The 19,241-nt window shown below is 47.1% G+C and overlaps 1 protein-coding gene and 11 non-coding genes across 12 annotated transcripts in view; 11 read left to right on the top strand and 1 right to left on the bottom strand.

Moving 5' to 3' along the window:
- Nucleotides 1-4,336: 4,336 nt before the first annotated feature.
- The window catches only part of LOC148971945 (uncharacterized), a 443,851-nt gene continuing 428,946 nt past the window's right edge, over nt 4,337-19,241 (bottom strand). The window contains exon 2 of the mRNA XM_089121621.1: nt 4,337-4,776. Coding sequence (XP_088977747.1) covers nt 4,337-4,776 — 440 coding nt within the window. The remainder of the gene's footprint in view (nt 4,777-19,241) is intronic.
- Nucleotides 12,375-12,448, top strand: trnat-ugu (transfer RNA threonine (anticodon UGU)). Its single transcript has one exon. It is a non-coding gene; the product is annotated as a tRNA-Thr (tRNA).
- trnat-agu (transfer RNA threonine (anticodon AGU)) lies at nt 13,118-13,191 on the top strand. Its single transcript has one exon. It is a non-coding gene; the product is annotated as a tRNA-Thr (tRNA).
- Nucleotides 13,365-13,438, top strand: trnat-ugu (transfer RNA threonine (anticodon UGU)). Its single transcript has one exon. It is a non-coding gene; the product is annotated as a tRNA-Thr (tRNA).
- trnar-ucu (transfer RNA arginine (anticodon UCU)) lies at nt 13,621-13,710 on the top strand. The gene is given in 2 exon segments: nt 13,621-13,657; nt 13,675-13,710. It is a non-coding gene; the product is annotated as a tRNA-Arg (tRNA).
- On the top strand, nt 14,142-14,215 carry trnat-agu (transfer RNA threonine (anticodon AGU)). Its single transcript has one exon. It is a non-coding gene; the product is annotated as a tRNA-Thr (tRNA).
- Nucleotides 14,389-14,462, top strand: trnat-ugu (transfer RNA threonine (anticodon UGU)). The gene has a single exon. It is a non-coding gene; the product is annotated as a tRNA-Thr (tRNA).
- On the top strand, nt 15,166-15,239 carry trnat-agu (transfer RNA threonine (anticodon AGU)). The gene has a single exon. It is a non-coding gene; the product is annotated as a tRNA-Thr (tRNA).
- trnat-ugu (transfer RNA threonine (anticodon UGU)) lies at nt 15,412-15,485 on the top strand. The gene has a single exon. It is a non-coding gene; the product is annotated as a tRNA-Thr (tRNA).
- Nucleotides 16,146-16,219, top strand: trnat-agu (transfer RNA threonine (anticodon AGU)). The gene has a single exon. It is a non-coding gene; the product is annotated as a tRNA-Thr (tRNA).
- Nucleotides 16,620-16,693, top strand: trnat-agu (transfer RNA threonine (anticodon AGU)). Its single transcript has one exon. It is a non-coding gene; the product is annotated as a tRNA-Thr (tRNA).
- On the top strand, nt 16,867-16,940 carry trnat-ugu (transfer RNA threonine (anticodon UGU)). Its single transcript has one exon. It is a non-coding gene; the product is annotated as a tRNA-Thr (tRNA).

Below are 19,241 nucleotides of genomic sequence, written 5' to 3'. Positions count from 1 at the left end.
ATAATTCACAAACCTCCCTCTTGATTAAAGGCATCCAACGATCCCAGCCCACCCGCCCGGATACCAGACAACCCATAACTTTAGATATTCTCACTAAATGCATTCAGACCCTCCGCACAGGCTACCGATCCCTCAATACCTCCCGCACACTCGACGCCATGTTCATTCTAGCCTTTTTTGGTTTCCTAAGATGCTCTGAACTGGCTATCACTTCCAGATTTGACCCAAAAATCCACCCAAACATCTCAGATCTCTCAGTGCTCGACAACGAAACAATCTCGTTTCTGATTAAACAGAGCAAAACAGACCAAACCAAAAAAGGCCACTTCATATATATTTTCAACCTCTCGTCACCAATTCAACCGTTCCAAACTATATTAGCCTACCTCCAACTGAGAAACTCTCATGCAAAATCCCCTCTCGAACCCTTGTTCATCGACGATTCTAACAAACCCGTGACACGCTTTTGGTTCCAAAAACACCTAAAATCTGTTCTCCAACTTTCAGGCATCCCAGCAGAGAATTTCTCCAGTCATTCCTTCCGCATTGGAGCAGCAACCTCAGCAGCCCAAAAAGGCCTCTCTCAGCAACAGATCCAAGCGCTCGGAAGATGGTCCTCAGACGCGTTCCAAACTTATATCAGAACTAATCGTTTCCATGTCAAAAAAGCCCACCAAATCCTCATTGGTTAAAAAAAAAAAAAAAAAAAAAAAAAAAACTTTTCGAGTATCCATTCCATGCCTTCTCGTTCTTCATCCGGCAAATATTGATCTCCCAGCGGACATAGCGAGAGCCTTCCTGGTCGAGCTTCTATGTCTTCTCTGTCTCCGTCCTGCAAGTATTAATCTCCCAGCGGACCCAGAGACAGCCTTCCCAGTCGAGTAATTATATATCTCCTCTTTCTCCGTCCAGCGAGTATTGATCTAGCGGACACAGCAAGAGCTTTCCTGGTCGATTATTTATGTCTATTATTTCTCCGTCCAGCGAGTATTGATCTCCCAGCGGACACAGCGAGAGCTTTCCCGGTCAATTATTTATATCTATTCTTTCTCCGTCCAGCGAGTATTGATCTCCCAGCGGACCCAGAGACAGCCTTCCCGATCGAGTACGTGTATCTCCTCTTTCTCCATCCAGCGAGTATTGATCTCCCAGCGGACCCAGAGATAGCCTTCCTGGTCAGGTACGCATATCTCCCCTTTCTCCGTCCAGCGAGTATTGATCTCCCAGCGGACTCAGCGAGAGCTCCCTTGGTCGAGCATCTTCATCTCCTCCTCCATCCAGCGAGTATTGATCTCCCAGCGGACTCAGCAAGAGCTCCCTTGGTCGAGCATCTTCATCTCCTCCTCCATCCAGCGAGTATTGATCTCCCAGCGGACTCAGCGAGAGCTCCCTTGGTCGAGCATCTTCATCTCCTCCTCCATCCAGCGAGTATTGATCTCCCAGCGGACTCAGCGAGAGCTCCCTTGGTCGAGCATCTTCATCTCCTCCTCCATCCAGCGAGTATTGACCTCCCAGTGGACATAGCCTAACCCTCCCAGTAAAGCATCTATGTTTTTCTTTCAGGACTGGTGAGGCTTACCGATGCCGGGACCTTTGCCACAAGAACCCTCCCGTTCGGACACCGCGAGCTCTCCCAGCCAAAACTACCAGGCTCTCCTTGAAATGCCAGCCCGCCAATCTCTGCGCTCTTTTCGGGGGGTCTTTAAGCAGGCGGCTGTCCTTTACTTACTTTGCTTTTTGGGGAGTACTCTGGGTTCGGGCCCAATTTCCGAGCTCGGAGCCCTCCCCCCGGACAGCACGCCAAATACGCATAACTATTTTTATTCTCTGATCATTAGTGAGTGTGAACTCGTAAATCGATGTTTTATTAACAAGTTTCGGGAGGATCACGTTCTAATGATCAAACAATCAAGTCAGCCAGCTGTCAGCAATCAGTAATCAACTGGTTCACTCAATCAGCACAAGTAAAGCCTATAAAAACACACAGTTGACTCACCCTTATTTCTCGACTGTTCTCAGCATCCCTCCACCACCCCATCTCCTCACACTTGCCTAATTATCTTCCTAAACAGAGATACGGGGGGAGTACTCTGGGTTCGGGCCCAATTTCCGAGCTCGGAGCCCTCCCCCCGGACAGCACGCCAAATACGCATAACTATTTTTATTCTCTGATCATTAGTGAGTGTGAACTCGTGAAATGCATGCTTCTGTCAAAAACCTTTTGCTCACCAGCGCATATATACACACACTTTATATACAATGTATGAATAAATAAATAAACAGACACAATAGGTAATGAGAATATAATAAATAAGGCCTTTTCATTGCCATTAAAGTGAAATAACTGAACATAAACATAGAAGTCTGATAAAATGCTAATTTTAGACAAAAAAACATCAGATTTGGAGGCTTTTGCATCTAAAGTTTTCAATTATACCAACCCAGTACATAAAATCTATGAACAAGGCAGAATTCTTACATCAGGAAAAGCAGGTGGCATTGAACAGGAAGACATCTCGCTGGACAGGTTTCTTTGTCTCCTTTGTAGAGCCGGTGCAGACTGTGTGGCAGGTGGAGTAGACAAGGGACCAAAAGAAGGTGAGGTGACTGCATAAGGTGTAGAGGGCAACGTGTGTGAATCCTCTAAGGGCTGTGTGGATGGTGTAGAGGGCAAAGTGTGGATCTTCTGAGGGCTGTTTTGATGGCGTAGAGGGCAACGTGTGTGGATCTTCTGAGGGCTGTGTGGATGGTGACTGAATGGTGTGGATTGTGGAAGGGACTGCACATGATTTAGAGGGTGACACACAAGGAGGTAGTGCTTCATCCAAGGCAGAGAGAGTCAAATCATCAAAGTCCACAGGTTCCACATAGCCCCCATCTTCTGCAATAGACACATCGACAGTCTCCAATTCCTGAATTGCTGACTTGTAGACCTTGGGAACCTTGCCAGTCTGCTGGTATAGATACTCTATTCCAAGCAGTTCACCTAAAACACAACAAGAGAGGAAAAGGGTTCATTCCAAAATTCTGTAATTTCCCAAACTGCTTAGGGACCCTGTACAATTAACAATACATTTTTTTTAATAAGGACCCTTATTCAAAGATCTAAGCGCAAAAACAATTGTCTAAAGATTTAAACAAGCAAAAACAATTGTCAGACAACTGTAATGAACGTACCAGTGTATTGATGTGGACTAACATACGACACTATCTTCTGTCCAAGAACATCTTCTCCCAGCACATTAGCAGCATGACGAAGGAGGCCACTGTATGAATGGGGCTTCTGCACGCCCTGAGAGGTTGCAGCATCTGCTCTGTCCTCATTCCACCGGGCTAATCCATCCAACAGGTAGGCTTGGAAAAATGTATCACTGGCCAATGTCCCTAAAATATACAGGAAAGAACACTTTAATATTTCATTACTTACAACCATAATACATTTACTTTAAAAGACTAACAGGACAGTTACTTTACCTGGAATGAACCTGTTTAGATGGAGGTGGAAGGATTCCAATGAAGTCGAACCTCTGGCACACCTAAACGTTGGCAGAGTGTGCCCTCCCTTTTTCAGGGTTCCTGTCTGCACATAGAGCTGTACACCAGGGGGATCTTGAATGCAGGCCACGTGTTTCCTCTGTGACTTTAATATCTCAGCCATTCGAGCGGAATTGATGAGAGGCACACCCAAAGTGTCACGTCCCCTCTCCCCTTCAAAGGACTGGACCAGCTGGGTGATGAGATCCACAGTCTCCCTTGTGCCACGTGTGGTTCTTTTGCAGTGAAGGGCCAGTTCACTCTTGCTGAGGCGACGCAAAACATCAGCATCTGAAGGTTGCATGAGCTGTCCTTCCAACTCTGCACGCTTTGCCGCTAAAAGCCGGCCCATGTCCTCCTGGTCCCAGGAGAAAATACAGCGGCTGAGGTGAGCCATGAAAGTTGCATACAGCTGATGTGAATCTGTTGTGCACCCCACAGAAATCCGTCTCATGAAATGCCAGATGTCGAGTCTGATTTCCAGGTCCTTCCATTCCGCAAACATCGTTTTGAGGTGAGTAGCCCCACAGCAGTCTCTGTCGACATACAGCAGTACAGGTGGAGGCGCTGCAGCATCCCTGTACCTTTTAATGATGCCAGCAACCATCTGTGCCAATCCAAAGCCTTCACTTGCTGTAAGAACAGACATGATGACCTGACCATGTTCGTTTCCGACATTTGTGACCCAGGTGGCTGTTCCAGCACTGTGACCAGCAAGCTTGCGTGCAACCTTCTTGGTGGAATCCATTTTCAGCACACGTCCAAACAGCGATGTTATACTGGCTTTGACCTCATCCAGTCTTTAAAGGACATCCTGAGCATACACTTGCATCAGCCACCGGTGCTTGGGTACAGGGAGCATTGCAGGTGGGTGTTCGAAAGACACGGGCATAACAAGACCTGCGGTGATCCCCTTGCGGAAACTCTGGCAATCTGTCAGAAACTGGACAACCTTCTGCAGCCAGATCTCAGAGTGCTGCTCCTCAAGCTTCTTCTGCACTTGGCTGCTGCTGTTTCCCAGACCTCTCTGACGCAGAAGGCGGACCACTGCCATGTCACATGCCAACTTTGAGGTAAGAATGCAGGGAAAGTGTAGCCTATGACTGATGTCCAGCTGGGATATGATGTCAAAGCTCCAGCAGATCACTTTCCTCTTGCATTTCCTACAAGACAGGTACTCAGACGCCATGAAGTAGGACGTTTTAACATCGACTACCTGTCGGATCTTCTGGTGCAGTCCTGCTGACGTGAGCTACACGTTAACACATTCAGGATGTGGACATGTTAGTCGAACTCTCCACAGCTTTCTTGGCATCCAAAGAAAGAAGGCATGGCCAAAGTAGCGCTCTGTCCCTGGTACTCCAGTAACTGCAAAGTGCGGTTGTGGAGGGTACCACCACATCCTGTCGACTCTGGTGAAGTCCATTTCAGGTTGGTTGTGGGATGAAAACTTAAACAAAGCCTTTGATATCCACAGCTGATCTGCATGTGGCAACGTGTGAGTCCAGCCCAGTGGGAGGCACATTTGTTTACCTTGGCAAAATGAACAGAAAAAAAACCCCAAAAATTTTTAATACGTGACTTTACAAGATAAAACAAATAATATATATATATATCTTTCAGATGTTCAGGGACTTACGGGACACTTGCGATTCCAGCAAGTCTGCCTGTTCAACCAGCTCACGGTCACCCTGCTCAGATGATGCAAAAGAGGCCACACTTGTAGATTCTACAGGCACTGGTACAGTTGTTTCAGATCTCTTTGTAGATCTTCCAATTAAAGCTGAAGAATAAAGATACGACCAATTACACATAGTACATCATTTTGCTGCACTTCAATTTGTACTAGTAATAACTTTAATTAAGAAATTTAAATAAATGCATATTGATAGAAACAGTTATTTTAAATTTTATAAAAAATATTTCACAATTGTACTGTCCACTATATTTTTTAAACCAAAAAAAGGCAAGCTTGCATAAGTCACTTCTTTGGAAAAACATTACTATGTTTTGTAAAACTATGCAAATTTTAATGCACTATGAACTTTACACTAATAAACACTCTATACACTGACAGATTAAGGGAAAAAACAAATTTCTAAAGACTGCTTACCTGGTTGGGGTAGAGGTGATGTTAACATTTTTTTGACGGCTTTGTCAATGCTTTGTGGATTTTGAGATCTGCCAATCAAAAGGGTGCGGACAGATGACACTGAAGGTATGGACCGTGGGGCACTGGAAGACTTCTGCTGGGAGCCTGTGGATAAGGACTGTGGAGGCCTGGAATGTCATGTCCTGTCGTGTTGTGTCTGGTTCTCTCTCTTTACTCTGTCTCCCTCTGCTGGTCATATTAGGTTACTTTCTCTTTCTCCGCTCTTCCAGCTGTTCCTCATCTCCTCTGACTACCTCGTTCTCCCTCTTTCCACCTGTTCCCTTTCTCCCCTGATTAGCTCTCTATTTCTCTCCCTGCTACTGCTGCGTTCTTTGTCAGATTCTCTTTTGAGCATCTAATGTTGGAAGCTAACCTCTGTCTCGGTTGTTTCACCGTCGTCCTGTCCTGTCCTGTCCTGTTGGTGTCCGTCTGGTTAGTGCTACCTGTTAATCCTCTGATATCTACCCTGTCCAGTTCTCCTGAGGCTACATCTGAACTGGTACCCACTCTCTCCACGTCTTCCTGGTGAGACCTGCAGTCTGTTGCCGTAACCCAGAGATTCCTCTCGACTGCCTAAAGACTTTTTAAAGGTTCATCAGTGACTTGAGTTTCGTTGCGGCGCCCGCTCTGCGGGCAGTTTATTTCCTCATTGTTAATTAATAAGAAGATCAGTCTGCCTCACTGTGTCTATCCTGGGTTCACGTTTCATTAAAGACTCTGTTTCTGTTACCTCGCTGTTGGGTCCTCTTTACCTGCATAACAGAAGAATCTGACCACAATGGACCCAGCGAGTCCGGATCACCTCCAGTCTGCCGTCGAGATCCAGGGAGCGATGTTAGGCAGACACGAGGAGGAACTGTCCGCCGCCCGACATGCCGTTGAGACCCTGGCCGCCCAAGTCTCTGATCTTTCCAGGCAGGTTCATCAGCTCCGCCTTGATCCACCGACTTTCTCCGGGGCGTCTGAAGTTTCTGAACCCAGAGTCAATAACCCACCGTTTTATGCTGGTGAGCCCACTGAATGCCGTCCATTTCTCACTCAGTGTGATGTAGTGTTTTCTCTCCAGCCCAACACCTACTCCAGAAACAGAGCCCGTATTGCCTACGTGATATCGCTCCTTACGGGACGGGCTCGCGAGTGGGGGACGGCAGTCTGGGAGGCGGAGGCTGAGTGCACTAACCAGTATCAGGACTTTAAGGACGAGATGATTCGGGTCTTTGACCGTTCTGTTTTTGGGGAGGAGGCTTCCCGGGTCTTGTCTTCCCTAAGTCAAGGTAATCGCTCCATAACCGACTACTCCATTGAGTTCCGTACTCTTGCTGCCTCCTGTGACTGTAACGAGCCAGCGTTACTCGCCCGGTTTCTGGAGGGTCTTCGCGCGGAGGTGAAGGATGAGATTCTTTCTCGGGAGATTCCCTCCAGGGTGGATTCCCTGATTGAGCTCGCCATCCGTATCGAGCGACGGTTCGACCTTCGTCGCCGAGTCCGAGGAAGGGAGTTCGCCGCTTTCCACGCTCCTCCTTCTACACCGTTACCATCGCCCTCCGCCAGCTCGAGCTCTGAGCCCATGCAGCTGGGAGGCATTCGTATCTCGGCTAAGGAGAGGGAGCGAAGAATCGTCAACCGCCTCTGTCTTTACTGCGGGGCAGCGGCTCATGTTGTTTCGTCATGCCCAGTAAAAGCCAGAGCTCATCAGTAAGAGGAGGGCTACTGGTGAGCGCAACTACTCTGGTCTCTCCTTCAAGGTCATGCACTACCTTTTCGGTTCATCTCCGCTGGTCCGGTTCATCGGCCACCTGCAGTGCCTTATTAGACTCTGGGGCGGAGGGCTGTTTTATGGACGAGAGCTGGGCTCGGGCGCACGACATTCCGCTTAAGGAATTAGAGGATTCCACGGCCTTGTTCGCTTTGGACGGTAGTTCTCTCCCCGGGATTCGGCGTGAGACGCTACCTTTAACCCTCACTGTCTCTGGTAATCATAGCGAGACCATTTCTTTTTTAATTTTTCAGTCACCTTTTTCTCCCATTGTATTGGGCCATCCCTGGCTAGTTTGTCATAACCCTTCTATTAATTGGTCCACGAATACTATCCTTTCTTGGAATGTTTCTTGTCATGTGAAGTGTTTAATGTCTGCTATTCCCCCTGTTTCCTCTGTCTCTTCTTCTCAGGAGGAGCCTGGTGATTTGACGGGGGTGCCGGAGGAGTATCACGATCTGCACGCTGTGTTCAGTCGGTCCCGGGCTACTTCTCTCCCTCCTCACCGTTCGTATGATTGTTGTATTGATCTTCGTCCGGGGACCACCCCTCCCCGGGGAAGGCTCTACTCGCTCTCGGTACCTGAGCGCAAGGCTCTCGAGGATTATTTATCTGTAGCGCTCGATGCCGGTACTATTGTTCCCTCTTCCTCTCCCGCTGGAGCTGGGTTTTTTTTGTCCAAAAGAAGGACGGGTCCCTACGCCCCTGCATTGATTATCGAGGGCTGAATGACATTACTATTAAGAATCGTTATCCACTCCCTTTGATGTCCTCAGCCTTCGAGATCCTGCAGGGAGCCAAGGTTTTTACTAAGTTAGACCTTCGCAACGCTTACCATCTCGTGCGTATTAGGGAGGGGGACGAGTGGAAGACGGCGTTTAACACTCCGTTAGGGCACTTCGAATACCGGGTCCTTCCTTTCGGTCTCGTAAACGCTCCAGCTGTCTTTCAGGCATTGATTAATGATGTCCTGAGGGACATGCTGAATGTCTTTGTCTTCGTTTATCTTGACGATATCCTGATTTTTTCGCCGTCACTTCAGATTCATGTTCAGCACGTTCGCCGCGTTCTTCAGCGCCTCTTAGAGAATTGCCTTTACGTGAAGGCTGAGAAGTGTACTTTTCATGCTCCCTCCGTCACCTTTTTCGGGTCCGTTATCTCCGCTGAGGGCATTGAGATGGATCCCGCCAAGGTCCAAGCTGTTGTCAATTGGCCTGTTCCTAAGTCACGCGTCGAACTACAGCGCTTTCTCGGCTTCGCAAATTTCTATCGCCGGTTTATCCGTAGTTTCAGTCAAGTGGCTGCTCCCCTCACAGCCCTTACTTCGGTCAAGACGTGTTTTAGGTGGTCCGATTCCGCCCAGGGGGCTTTTGATCTTCTCAAGAATCGTTTTACGTCCGCTCCGATTCTTATTACACCTGACATCTCTAAACAGTTCATAGTCGAGGTGGACGCGTCTTAGGTGGGCGTGGGTGCCATTCTTTCCCAGCGCTCACTCGCTGACAACAAGGTCCATCCGTGCGCCTTTTTTTCTCATCGTTTGTCGCCGTCGGAGCGTAACTATGATGTAGGTAACCGCGAGCTACTCGCCATTCGCTTAGCCCTAGGCGAGTGGAGACAGTGGCTGGAGGGGGCGACCATTCCTTTTGTCGTTTGGACTGACCATAGGAATCTTGAGTACATTCGTTCGGCTAAACGACTTAATGCACGCCAGGCTCGTTGGGCTTTGTTTTTCGCTCGTTTCGAGTTTGTAATTTCCTATCGTCCGGGTTCGAAGAATACTAAACCGGACGCTTTGTCTCGTCTCTTTGATTCACCAGAGGTTCCCATTGACCCTGAAGGGATTCTTCCTAAGGGGCGTGTCGTCGGGGCGACTATCTGGGGAATTGAGAGGCAGGTAAAGCGAGCACTCTCTCACACTCCCGCTCCGCGCGCCTGTCCGAGGGGTCTTCTTTTCGTTCCCGTTCCCACTCGTCTGGCCGTTCTTCAGTGGGCTCACTCTGCCAAATTAGCGGGTCACCCCGGCGTTCGGGGTACGCTGGCTTCCATCCGTCAGCGCTTTTGGTGGCCCACTCGGGAACGTGACACACGCCGTTTCGTGGCTGCTTGTTCTGTTTGCGCACAGACTAAGTCCGGGAATTCCCCGCCTGCCGGTCTTCTCAGACCGCTTCCTATTCCTTCTCGACCGTGGTCGCACATCGCCTTAGATTTTGTCACTGGTCTGCCAGCATCGGCGGGTAAAACCGTTATTCTGACAGTTATCGATCGCTTCTCTAAGGCGGCTCATTTTATTCCTCTCGCTAAGCTTCCTTCCGCTAAGGAGACGGCACAAATAATCGTCGAGAATGTGTTTAGGATCCACGGTCTCCCTACAGACATCGTCTCGGACAGGGGTCCGCAGTTCACGTCTCAATTCTGGAGGGAGTTTTGTCGTTTGATTGGGGCTTCCGTCAGTCTCTCGTCCGGCTTCCACCCCCAATCTAACGGTCAAGCCGAACGGTCCAATCAGACTGTTGGTCGCATCCTGCGAAGCCTTTCTTTTCGTAACCCTGCATCTTGGTCAGAGCAGCTCCCCTGGGCAGAATACGCTCACAATTCGCTTCCCTCGTCAGCTACCGGTTTATCTCCTTTTCAGAGTAGCCTCGGGTACCAACCTCCTCTGTTCTCGTCTCAGCTCGCCGATTCCAATGTTCCCTCTGCTCAGGCTTTTGTCCAGCGTTGTGAGCGCACTTGGAGGAGAGTTAGGTCTGCTCTTTGCCGTTATAGGGCTCAGACTGTGAGAGCCGCTAATAAACGTAGAACCAAGAGCCCCAGATATTGTCGCGGTCAAAGGGTCTGGCTGTCCACTCTTAACCTTCCCCTTAAGACAACTTCTCGTAAACTGACTCCGCGGTTCATTGGTCCGTTCCGTATTGCTCAGATCGTTGGTCCTGTCGCGGTACGACTTGTTCTCCTTCGTTACCTTCGTCGGGTCCACCCGGTCTTCCATGTCTCTTGTGTTAAACCCGTCATCCGCGCCCCCATTCGTTCCCCCTCCCCCCCATTCGGGTCGAAGGCGCTCCCATCTACAGGGTCCGCAAGATTCTGGACATGCGTCCGCGGGGTCGTGGGCATCAGTTTCTGGTAGATTGGGAGGGGTACGGACCGGAGGAGAGGAGTTGGGTTCCCTCCCGGGACTTGCTGGACCGTTCACTGATCGATGATTTCCTCCGTAGCCGCCGGGTCTCCTCCTCAGAAGCGCCAAGAGGCGCTCGTTGAGGGGGGGGGTACTGTCATGTCCTGTCGTGTTGTGTCTGGTTCTCTCTCTTTACTCTGTCTCCCTCTGCTGGTCATATTAGGTTACTTTCTCTTTCTCCGCTCTTCCAGCTGTTCCTCATCTCCTCTGACTACCTCGTTCTCCCTCTTTCCACCTGTTCCCTTTCTCCCCTGATTAGCTCTCTATTTCTCTCCCTGCTACTGCTGCGTTCTTTGTCAGATTCTCTTTTGAGCATCTAATGTTGGAAGCTAACCTCTGTCTCGGTTGTTTCACCGTCGTCCTGTCCTGTCCTGTTGGTGTCCGTCTGGTTAGTGCTACCTGTTAATCCTCTGATATCTACCCTGTCCAGTTCTCCTGAGGCTACATCTGAACTGGTACCCACTCTCTCCACGTCTTCCTGGTGAGACCTGCAGTCTGTTGCCGTAACCCAGAGATTCCTCTCGACTGCCTAAAGACTTTTTAGAGCGGGCAGTTTATTTCCTCATTGTTAATTAATAAGAAGATCAGTCTGCCTCACTGTGTCTATCCTGGGTTCACGTTTCATTAAAGACTCTGTTTCTGTTACCTCGCTGTTGGGTCCTCTTTACCTGCATAACATGGAAGACTTCTGCCGGGAGCCTGTGGATAAGGATTGTGGGGCACTCGAAGACTTCTGCCGGGAGCCTGTGGAATCCATATTTCCTTCCTTAATACGGATGGCCTCACGACCCTCTGGGAAAAGCCCAATGTATTCGGCAAAGGCTGCTTTATTAGCATAGTTGTTTTTTGAGTCTTTCACTTCACTCGTTTCCCTCCTCATGCTTGCCACCAGATACCCAGCATAACCCAGAGCATTTTCGGCAACCCACTTAAAGGTCTGACCTCTGAAGACCCCAAACTGCATCGTATGTTGGCCAAGAATGTATGATTTTCTGCTTGGGTCTTCACCTTGGTGCACTACAGCTCGCCTTGCAGTTTCCAAAACCTTATCTGGGGAGAGAGCCCGAGACCAGGGTTTCTTTTTGTTCTCTTCCTTCACCCTTAGACATATTAAGACTCCCTTCAGGTTTCCTCCTGAATTTAGGCTCCATTCTATAAAATAAACACATAAAAAACACACATTACATGCAAAACTTCACATATTTCTTGCAAAAGCAAACATTTTATTCGAAACTATTTTAACTCTTTTAAAAATGGTGTGACTGCATACTATCTCTACAAGCAAACATCAAATAAATACATAATAAATAGCCATTATATATGGCAAACTAAAAGAGATACTGACATGTACATGTTTGAGCACCATGAATAGCATGAATATGTGCACTTTACACTGTTATTGAACTGACATGAGCTGTATTGACACTATGGTCTAGTCAGAGCTGTTTTACTGCAGAATATGAATATGTGGAATATTGGTAACACTTTACAATAAGGTTCTTTTATTAAAGAGCGCGATGGATTGTAGGGCGATAGAAGATCTGTTAAATAGACTGGAGCTAAACCATTTAGAGGCGACGTGACGCTAATAGACAGCAGACCTGACCTTGACCTTGAACCCTCGCAATTCTTTGCTTTTCTGAGAACTGACCACAAACGGTGAAACTGAGGCTACCTTTGCAATTGCTTCCACTTGCAAACCATCCCTGAGCTGTTGTTGAAGGACAGTTTTCCAAGATAACAAGTCATAGCATCAAGGCGCCGTGGCTTAGTTGGTCAAAGCGCCTGTCTTGTAAACAGGAGATCCTGGGTTCGAATCCCAGCGGTGCCTCTATCCAGCTGACTTTGCTCTTTGGGATTGTTCTTGGACAGAGAGCCTTGAGACTTTGAATCCAGTTTAAATTGTGCAGAGGCTAGAGCACCTGTCTTTTCTGCCCGCAGAGTGAAAAGCATTACAGTGTTGGAAATGCACAGATGAAAAACCATCAAGTGGCCCAACCACATAATCATGTGGGCTCTGTGGTGCAATGGATAGCGCATTGGACTTCTAGATTGCAAAATGAGGACATTCAAAGGTTGTGGGTTCGAGTCCCTTTAGCTGTTTTGTCAACCCCATACTGTACAGTGTTGCCCTCAGTTAACAGAAAGCTTTTGAGGCCTCTTGTTCTCAACGTGTTCATTTCAAATAATGTCAATGTAGTTGAAAGGCTTCAAAATGTTGTCTGTTTTGTTTACTACTACATTTGCTTACCAAAATCTCTTGGCTCTTGCACACAAGGACTGGCAGTCACCACAGAGTGGTGCCAGACTTCCTTTCTCTTCCCGCTGCTTAGATGGTCTTTGCAGCTCTTGTGCATGGAGCTCCATAAACATGTTTGTTGTGGGTTCTAGGAGTCCTGCTGAACATGGTTGGCCAATAATCACAGAGGCTGGCTGGCCACCCCATAGTTTATGCTGTCCAAGGCCTAGTCCACGATTTGCATCTTTTTGTGCACAGGCAGGTGCTGTGGCTTAGTTGGTTAAAGCGCCTGTCTAGTAAACAGGAGATCCTGGGTTCGAATCCCAGCGGTGCCTTTGACTGTGCCCTTCTGTTTCGCAAGGCCTTGAACCCTCGCAATTCTTTGCTTTTCTGAGAACTGACCACAAACTGTGAAACTGAGGCTTCCTTTGCAATTGCTTCCACTTGCAAACCATCCCTGAGCTGTTGTTGAAGGACAGTGTCCCAAGATAACAAATCATAGCATCAAGGTGCCGTGGCTTAGTTGGTCAACGCGCCTGTCTTGTAAACAGGAGGTCCTGGGTTCGAATCCCAACGGTGCCTCTATCCAGCTGACTTTGCTCTTTGGGATTGTTCTTGGACAGAGAGCCTTGAGACTTTGAATCCAGTTTAAATTGTGCAGAGGCTAGAGCACCTGTCTTTTCTGCCCGCAGAGTAAAAAGCATTACAGTGTTGGAAATGCTCAGATGAAAAACCATCAAGTGGCCCAACCACATAATCATGTGGGCTCTGTGGCGCAATGGATAGCGCGTTGGACTTCTAGATTGCAAAATGAGGACATTCAAAGGTTGTGGGTTCGAGTCCCACCAGAGTCGTACCTTTAGCCGTTTTGTCAACCCCATACTGTACAGTGTTGCCCTCAGTTAACAGAAAGCTTTTGAGGCCTCTTGTTCTCAACGTGTTCATTTCAAATAATGACAATGTAGTTGAAAGGCTTCAAAATGTTGTCTGTTTTGTTTACTACTACATTTGCTTACCAAAACCTCTTGGCTCTTGCACACAAGGACTGGCAGTCACCACAGAGTGGTGCCAGACTTCCTTTCTCTTCCCGCTGCTTAGATGGTCTTTGCAGTTCTTGTGAATGGAGCTCCATAAACATGTTTGATGTGGGTTCTAGGAGTCCAGCTGAACATGGTTGGCCAATAATCACAGAGGCTGGCTGGCCACCCCCCACGCAGTTGTCAACAAACTAGTTTATGCTGTCCAAGGCCTGGTCCACGATTTGCATCTTTTTTGTGCACAGGCAGGCGCTGTGGCTTAGTTGGTTAAAGCGCCTGTCTAGTAAACAGGAGATCCTGGGTTCGAATCCCAGCGGTGCCTTTGACTGTGCCCTTCTGTTTCGCAAGGCCTTGAACCCTTGCAATTCTTCGCTTTTCTGAGAACTGACCACAAACGGTGAAACTGAGGCTTCCTTTGCAATTGCTTCCACTTGCAAACCATCCCTGAGCTGTTGTTGAAGGACAGTGTCCCAAGATAACAAATCATAGCATCAAGGCGCCGTGGCTTAGTTGGTCAAAGCGCCTGTCTTGTAAACAGGAGATCCTGGGTTCGAATCCCAGCGGTGCCTCTATCCAGCTGACTTTGCTCTTTGGGATTGTTCTTGGACAGAGAGCCTTGAGACTTTGAATCCAGTTTAAATTGTGCAGAGGCTAGAGCACCTGTCTTTTCTGCCCGCAGAGTGAAAAGCATTACAGTGTTGGAAATGCCCAGATGAAAAACCATCAAGTGGCCCAACCTCATAATCATGTGGGCTCTGTGGCGCAGTGGATAGTGCATTGGACTTCTAGATTGCAAAAAGAGGACATTCAAAGGTTGTGGGTTCGAGTCCCTCCAGAATCGTACCTTTAGCCGTTTTGTCAACCCCATACTGTACAGTGTTGCCCTCAGTTAACAGAAAGCTTTTGAGGCCTCTTGTTCTCAACGTGTTCATTTCAAACAATGTCAATGTAGTTGAAAGGCTTCAAAATGTTGTCTGTTTTGTTTACTACTACATTTGCTTACCAAAACCTCTTGGCTCTTGCACACAAGGACTGGCAGTCACCACAGAGTGGTGCCAGACTTCCTTTCTCTTCCCGCTGCTTAGATGGTCTTTGCAGCTCTTGTGAATGGAGCTCAATAAACATGTTTGATGTGGGTTCTAGGAGTCCAGCTGAACATGGTTGGCCAATAATCACAGAGGCTGGCTGGCCACCCCCCACGCAGTTGTCAACAAACTAGTTTATGCTGTCCAAGGCCTGGTCCACGATTTGCATCTTTTTTGTGCACAGGCAGGCGCTGTGGCTTAGTTGATTAAAGCGCCTGTCTCGTAAACAGGAGATCCTGGGTTCGAATCCCAGCGGTGCCTTTAACTATGCCCTTCTGTTTGCAAGGCCTTGAACCCTCGCAATTCTTTGCTTTTCTGAGAACTGACCACAAACTGTGAAACTGAGGCTTCCTTTGCAATTGCTTCCACTTGCAAACCATCCCTGAGCTGTTGTTGAAGGACAGTGTCCCAAGATAACAGATCTTAGTATCAAGGCGCCGTGGCTTAGCTGGTCAAAGCGCCTGTCTTGTAATTAGGAGATCCTGGGTTCGAATCCCAACGGTGCCTCTATCCAGCTGACTTTGCTCTTTGGGATTGTTCTTGGACAGAGATCCTTGAGACTTTGAATCCAGTTTAAATTGTGCAGAGGCTAGAGCACCCGTCTTTTCTGCCCGCAGAGTGAAAAGCATTACAGTGTTGGAAATGCCCAGATGAAAATCCATCAAGTGGCCCAACCACAGAGTCATGTGGGTTCTCTGGCGCAATTGGATAGTGCATTGGACTTCTAGATTGCAAAATGAGGACATTCAAAGGTTGTGGGTTCGAGTCCCTTTAGCCGTTTTGTCAACCCCATACTGTACAGTGTTGCCCTCAGTTAACAGAAAGCTTTTGAGGCCTCTTGTTCTCAACGTGTTCATTTCAAATAATGTCAATGTAGTTGAAAGGCTTCAAAATGTTGTCTGTTTTGTTTACTACTACATTTGCTTACCAAAATCTCTTGGCTCTTGCACACAAGGACTGGCAGTCACCACAGAGTGGTGCCAGACTTCCTTTCTCTTCCGGCTGCTTAGATGGTCTTTGCAGCTCTTGTGCATGGAGCTCCATAAACATGTTTGTTGTGGGTTCTAGGAGTCCTGCTGAACATGGTTGGCCAATAATCACAGATACCCCATAGTTTATGCTGTCCAAGGCCTGGTCCACAGTTTACATCTTTTTTGTGCACAGGCAGGCGCTGTGGCTTAGTTGGTTAAAGCACCTGTCTAGTAAACAGGAGATCCTGGGTTCGAATCCCAGCGGTGCCTTTGACTGTGCCCTTCTGTTTCGCAAGGCCTTGAACCCTCGCAATTCTTTGCTTTTCTGAGAACTGACCACAAACGGTGAAACTGAGGCTACCTTTGCAATTGCTTCCACTTCAAAATGTTGTCTGTTTTGTTTACTACTACATTTGCTTACCAAAACCTCTTGGCTCTTGCACACAAGGACTGGCAGTCACCACAGAGTGGTGCCAGACTTCCTTTCTCTTCCCACTGCTTAGATGGTCTTTGCAGCTCTTGTGCATGGAGCTCCATATACATGTTTGTTGTGGGTTCTAGGAGTCCTGCTGAACATGGTTGGCCAATAATCACAGAGGCTGGCTGGCCACCCCATAGTTTATGCTGTCCAAGGCCTGGTCCACGATTTGCATCTTTTTGTGCACAGGCAGGCGCTGTGGCTTAGTTGGTTAAAGCGCCTGTCTAGTAAACAGGAGATCCTGGGTTCGAATCCCAGCGGTGCCTTTGACTGTGCCCTTCTGTTTCGCAAGGCCTTGAACCCTTGCAATTCTTTGCTTTTCTGAGAACTGACCACAAACGGTGAAACTGAGGCTTCCTTTGCAATTGCTTCCACTTGCAAACCATCCCTGAGCTGTTGTTGAAGGACAGTGTCCCAAGATAACAAATCATAGCATCAAGGCGCCGTGGCTTAGTTGGTCAAAGCGCCTGTCTTGTAAACAAGAGATCCTGGGTTCGAATCCCAGCGGTGCCTCTATCCAGCTGACTTTGCTCTTTGGGTTTGTTCTTGGACCGAGAGCCTTGAGACTTTGAATTCAGTTTAAATTGTGCAGAGGCTAGAGCACCTGTCTTTTCTGCCCGCAGAGTGAAAAGCATTACAGTGTTGGAAATGCCCAGATGAAAAACCATCAAGTGGCACAACCACATAATCATGTCACAGCAACCTGTCAGACGACCCTATTTCTGGTAGTGATTACCAAAAATGAGCCAATCACTGTTTGCGGCGCTTCAAGAATTCTTCGAGAAATTGAAAAATGAGCCAATCACTGTTTGCAGCGCTTCGAGAATTCTTCGAGAAATTGACCAATGGGAAAAATGCCTGTGAATACGTCACTGGCCAATGAAATGTATGACTCTCGCTAAGGCCCACAGTGATGCGTTGGCCAATCAGTGAATGTCTCATACCAAGATATTGACCAATCATGTTCTCAGCGGGTTTTATAATAAAAGTGAATCCTCATCGCTACTGTAACAATACAATTTGACTCTTGTGAATACATATTTCTTTTTGACCGGTACATTTGTATTAACGATAATCTTCAGCGGCTATTATAATAAGTTGTTACAATACGTTTTTCTTTCTTGTTTAATAACGTTATAACGTTACATTTGACGACGCCGTAGAAACTGAGGTAAGTTATATTTATTTCATTATAACGTAACACGACGATGTATTCATAGTTTCATTCATTCATTGTTTGCCATATATTTGTTTGTTTGTTGTAACGTTATGTGTTGTTTTCTGGGGTATTTGTTTGCTTATAATATTGTACAGTGTAAGTTAACTATAAGGTGATTTTGGTCATTCAATCATTCGTTTTTTAACCACTAAAAAGTGTAAAGTGATTGTATTTCTGTTTGTTTTAGAAATGTACAGTATATTGATTATGCATAGGAGCCAAGTTACCTTTATTTCTATATTGCTTTATACAATACATTTTGTTGCAAACAAATATTAAGGTAACACTTTACAATAAGGTTCATTAGTTAACTACATTATTTAACATTGACTAAAAATGAACAATACTACTTCAGCATTTGTTAATCCTTGTTAATGTTAATTCCAACATTTACTAATACTTTATTAAAATCTTGTTAACATTAGTTAATGCACTGTGAACTAACATGAACAAACAATGAACAGCTGGATTTGTATTAACTAACGTTAACACAGATTAACAAAAAAGTAACAAATGTATTGCTCATAGTTAGTTCATGTTAGTTAATACATTAACTAATGTTTAAGATCACTAAATTCGAGGCTTCTGGTCATTCCTAGGATATCCAGATCCACCAAAGGAGGGAGAGCATTTTCACATTTAGCTCCGAAGCTCTGGAATAGCCTTCCTGATATTGTTCTTTGCTCAGACTCGCTCTCCCGGTTTAAAACTAGACTAAAGACGCATTTATTTATTTAACAGGTGTGCGCGTGCGCGAGCGATCGGTTGTTTGTGTTTGTAGCTCCGGAGAATTTCTTCACTAATCCTTGATTTTCTTCTTTACCACTTATTTATAAACAAGCACTTTCTATTTTTATATTATGTGAACTTATCCTCGATAGTATTCCTTATAAAAAAACAATTGGATTGCTTTGATATCGCTACTTATATCCAACCTTCCTAATCCTGGCTACTAGCCTTTAGCCCGCTAGCATTCCGCGCGTGCCCTCTCGCCTATTGATCATCTCATTTTACACCCGTTTCACTGAATCCTGGTTATTTCCGACATTTCAATCCTAAATTAGTAGTGATAGTTGTAGTATCACTACTAATTTACTGATCATCCGTTATAATGGCGAACATATCAGATGCGTGTCTAACATTGCCTTTGAGTGCAGGTGAGGACACATTCGAGCTCTTCACGGTGAAGCAGGAGCTGGAATACGTCGAGAAACAGATCCGCGGTCTGCTGGTGAAGCAAGCCGAGCTGTTGGATCGGCACTCAACGCTTGAAGCATCAACTCCGAGTTCGTCTACGCCGTATGTTACTCTGCCGAGGAAGATGCGATCATCTCAGGCTTCATTCACTCCGGCACCGAAACAACATGGACCATGGACCACACAGCGGAAGACACGAGCCAGGACCAGAGCTGCCTCTTTGCCCCTCCCGGTCTTCGAGATCTCCACCCGGAACCGCTTCTCCCCTCTTCGCGAGCCGGAACGCGATGACGCCGTGATCATCTGCACATCCATAGTCCGCCATGTCCGCGCTAATTCGGATAAAGGTAAGGTGCGCACTCACTGCTTTCCTGGTGCTCGTGTTCTTGATGTCGCTG

The sequence above is a fragment of the Pimephales promelas genome, chromosome 16, assembly GCF_988280905.1.
Source record: "Pimephales promelas chromosome 16, fPimPro1.hap1.1, whole genome shotgun sequence".
NCBI lineage: Eukaryota > Metazoa > Chordata > Actinopteri > Cypriniformes > Leuciscidae > Pimephales > Pimephales promelas.
Note: the sequence above shows the minus strand (reverse complement) of the source record. Positions and strands in the feature narration are given on the sequence as shown.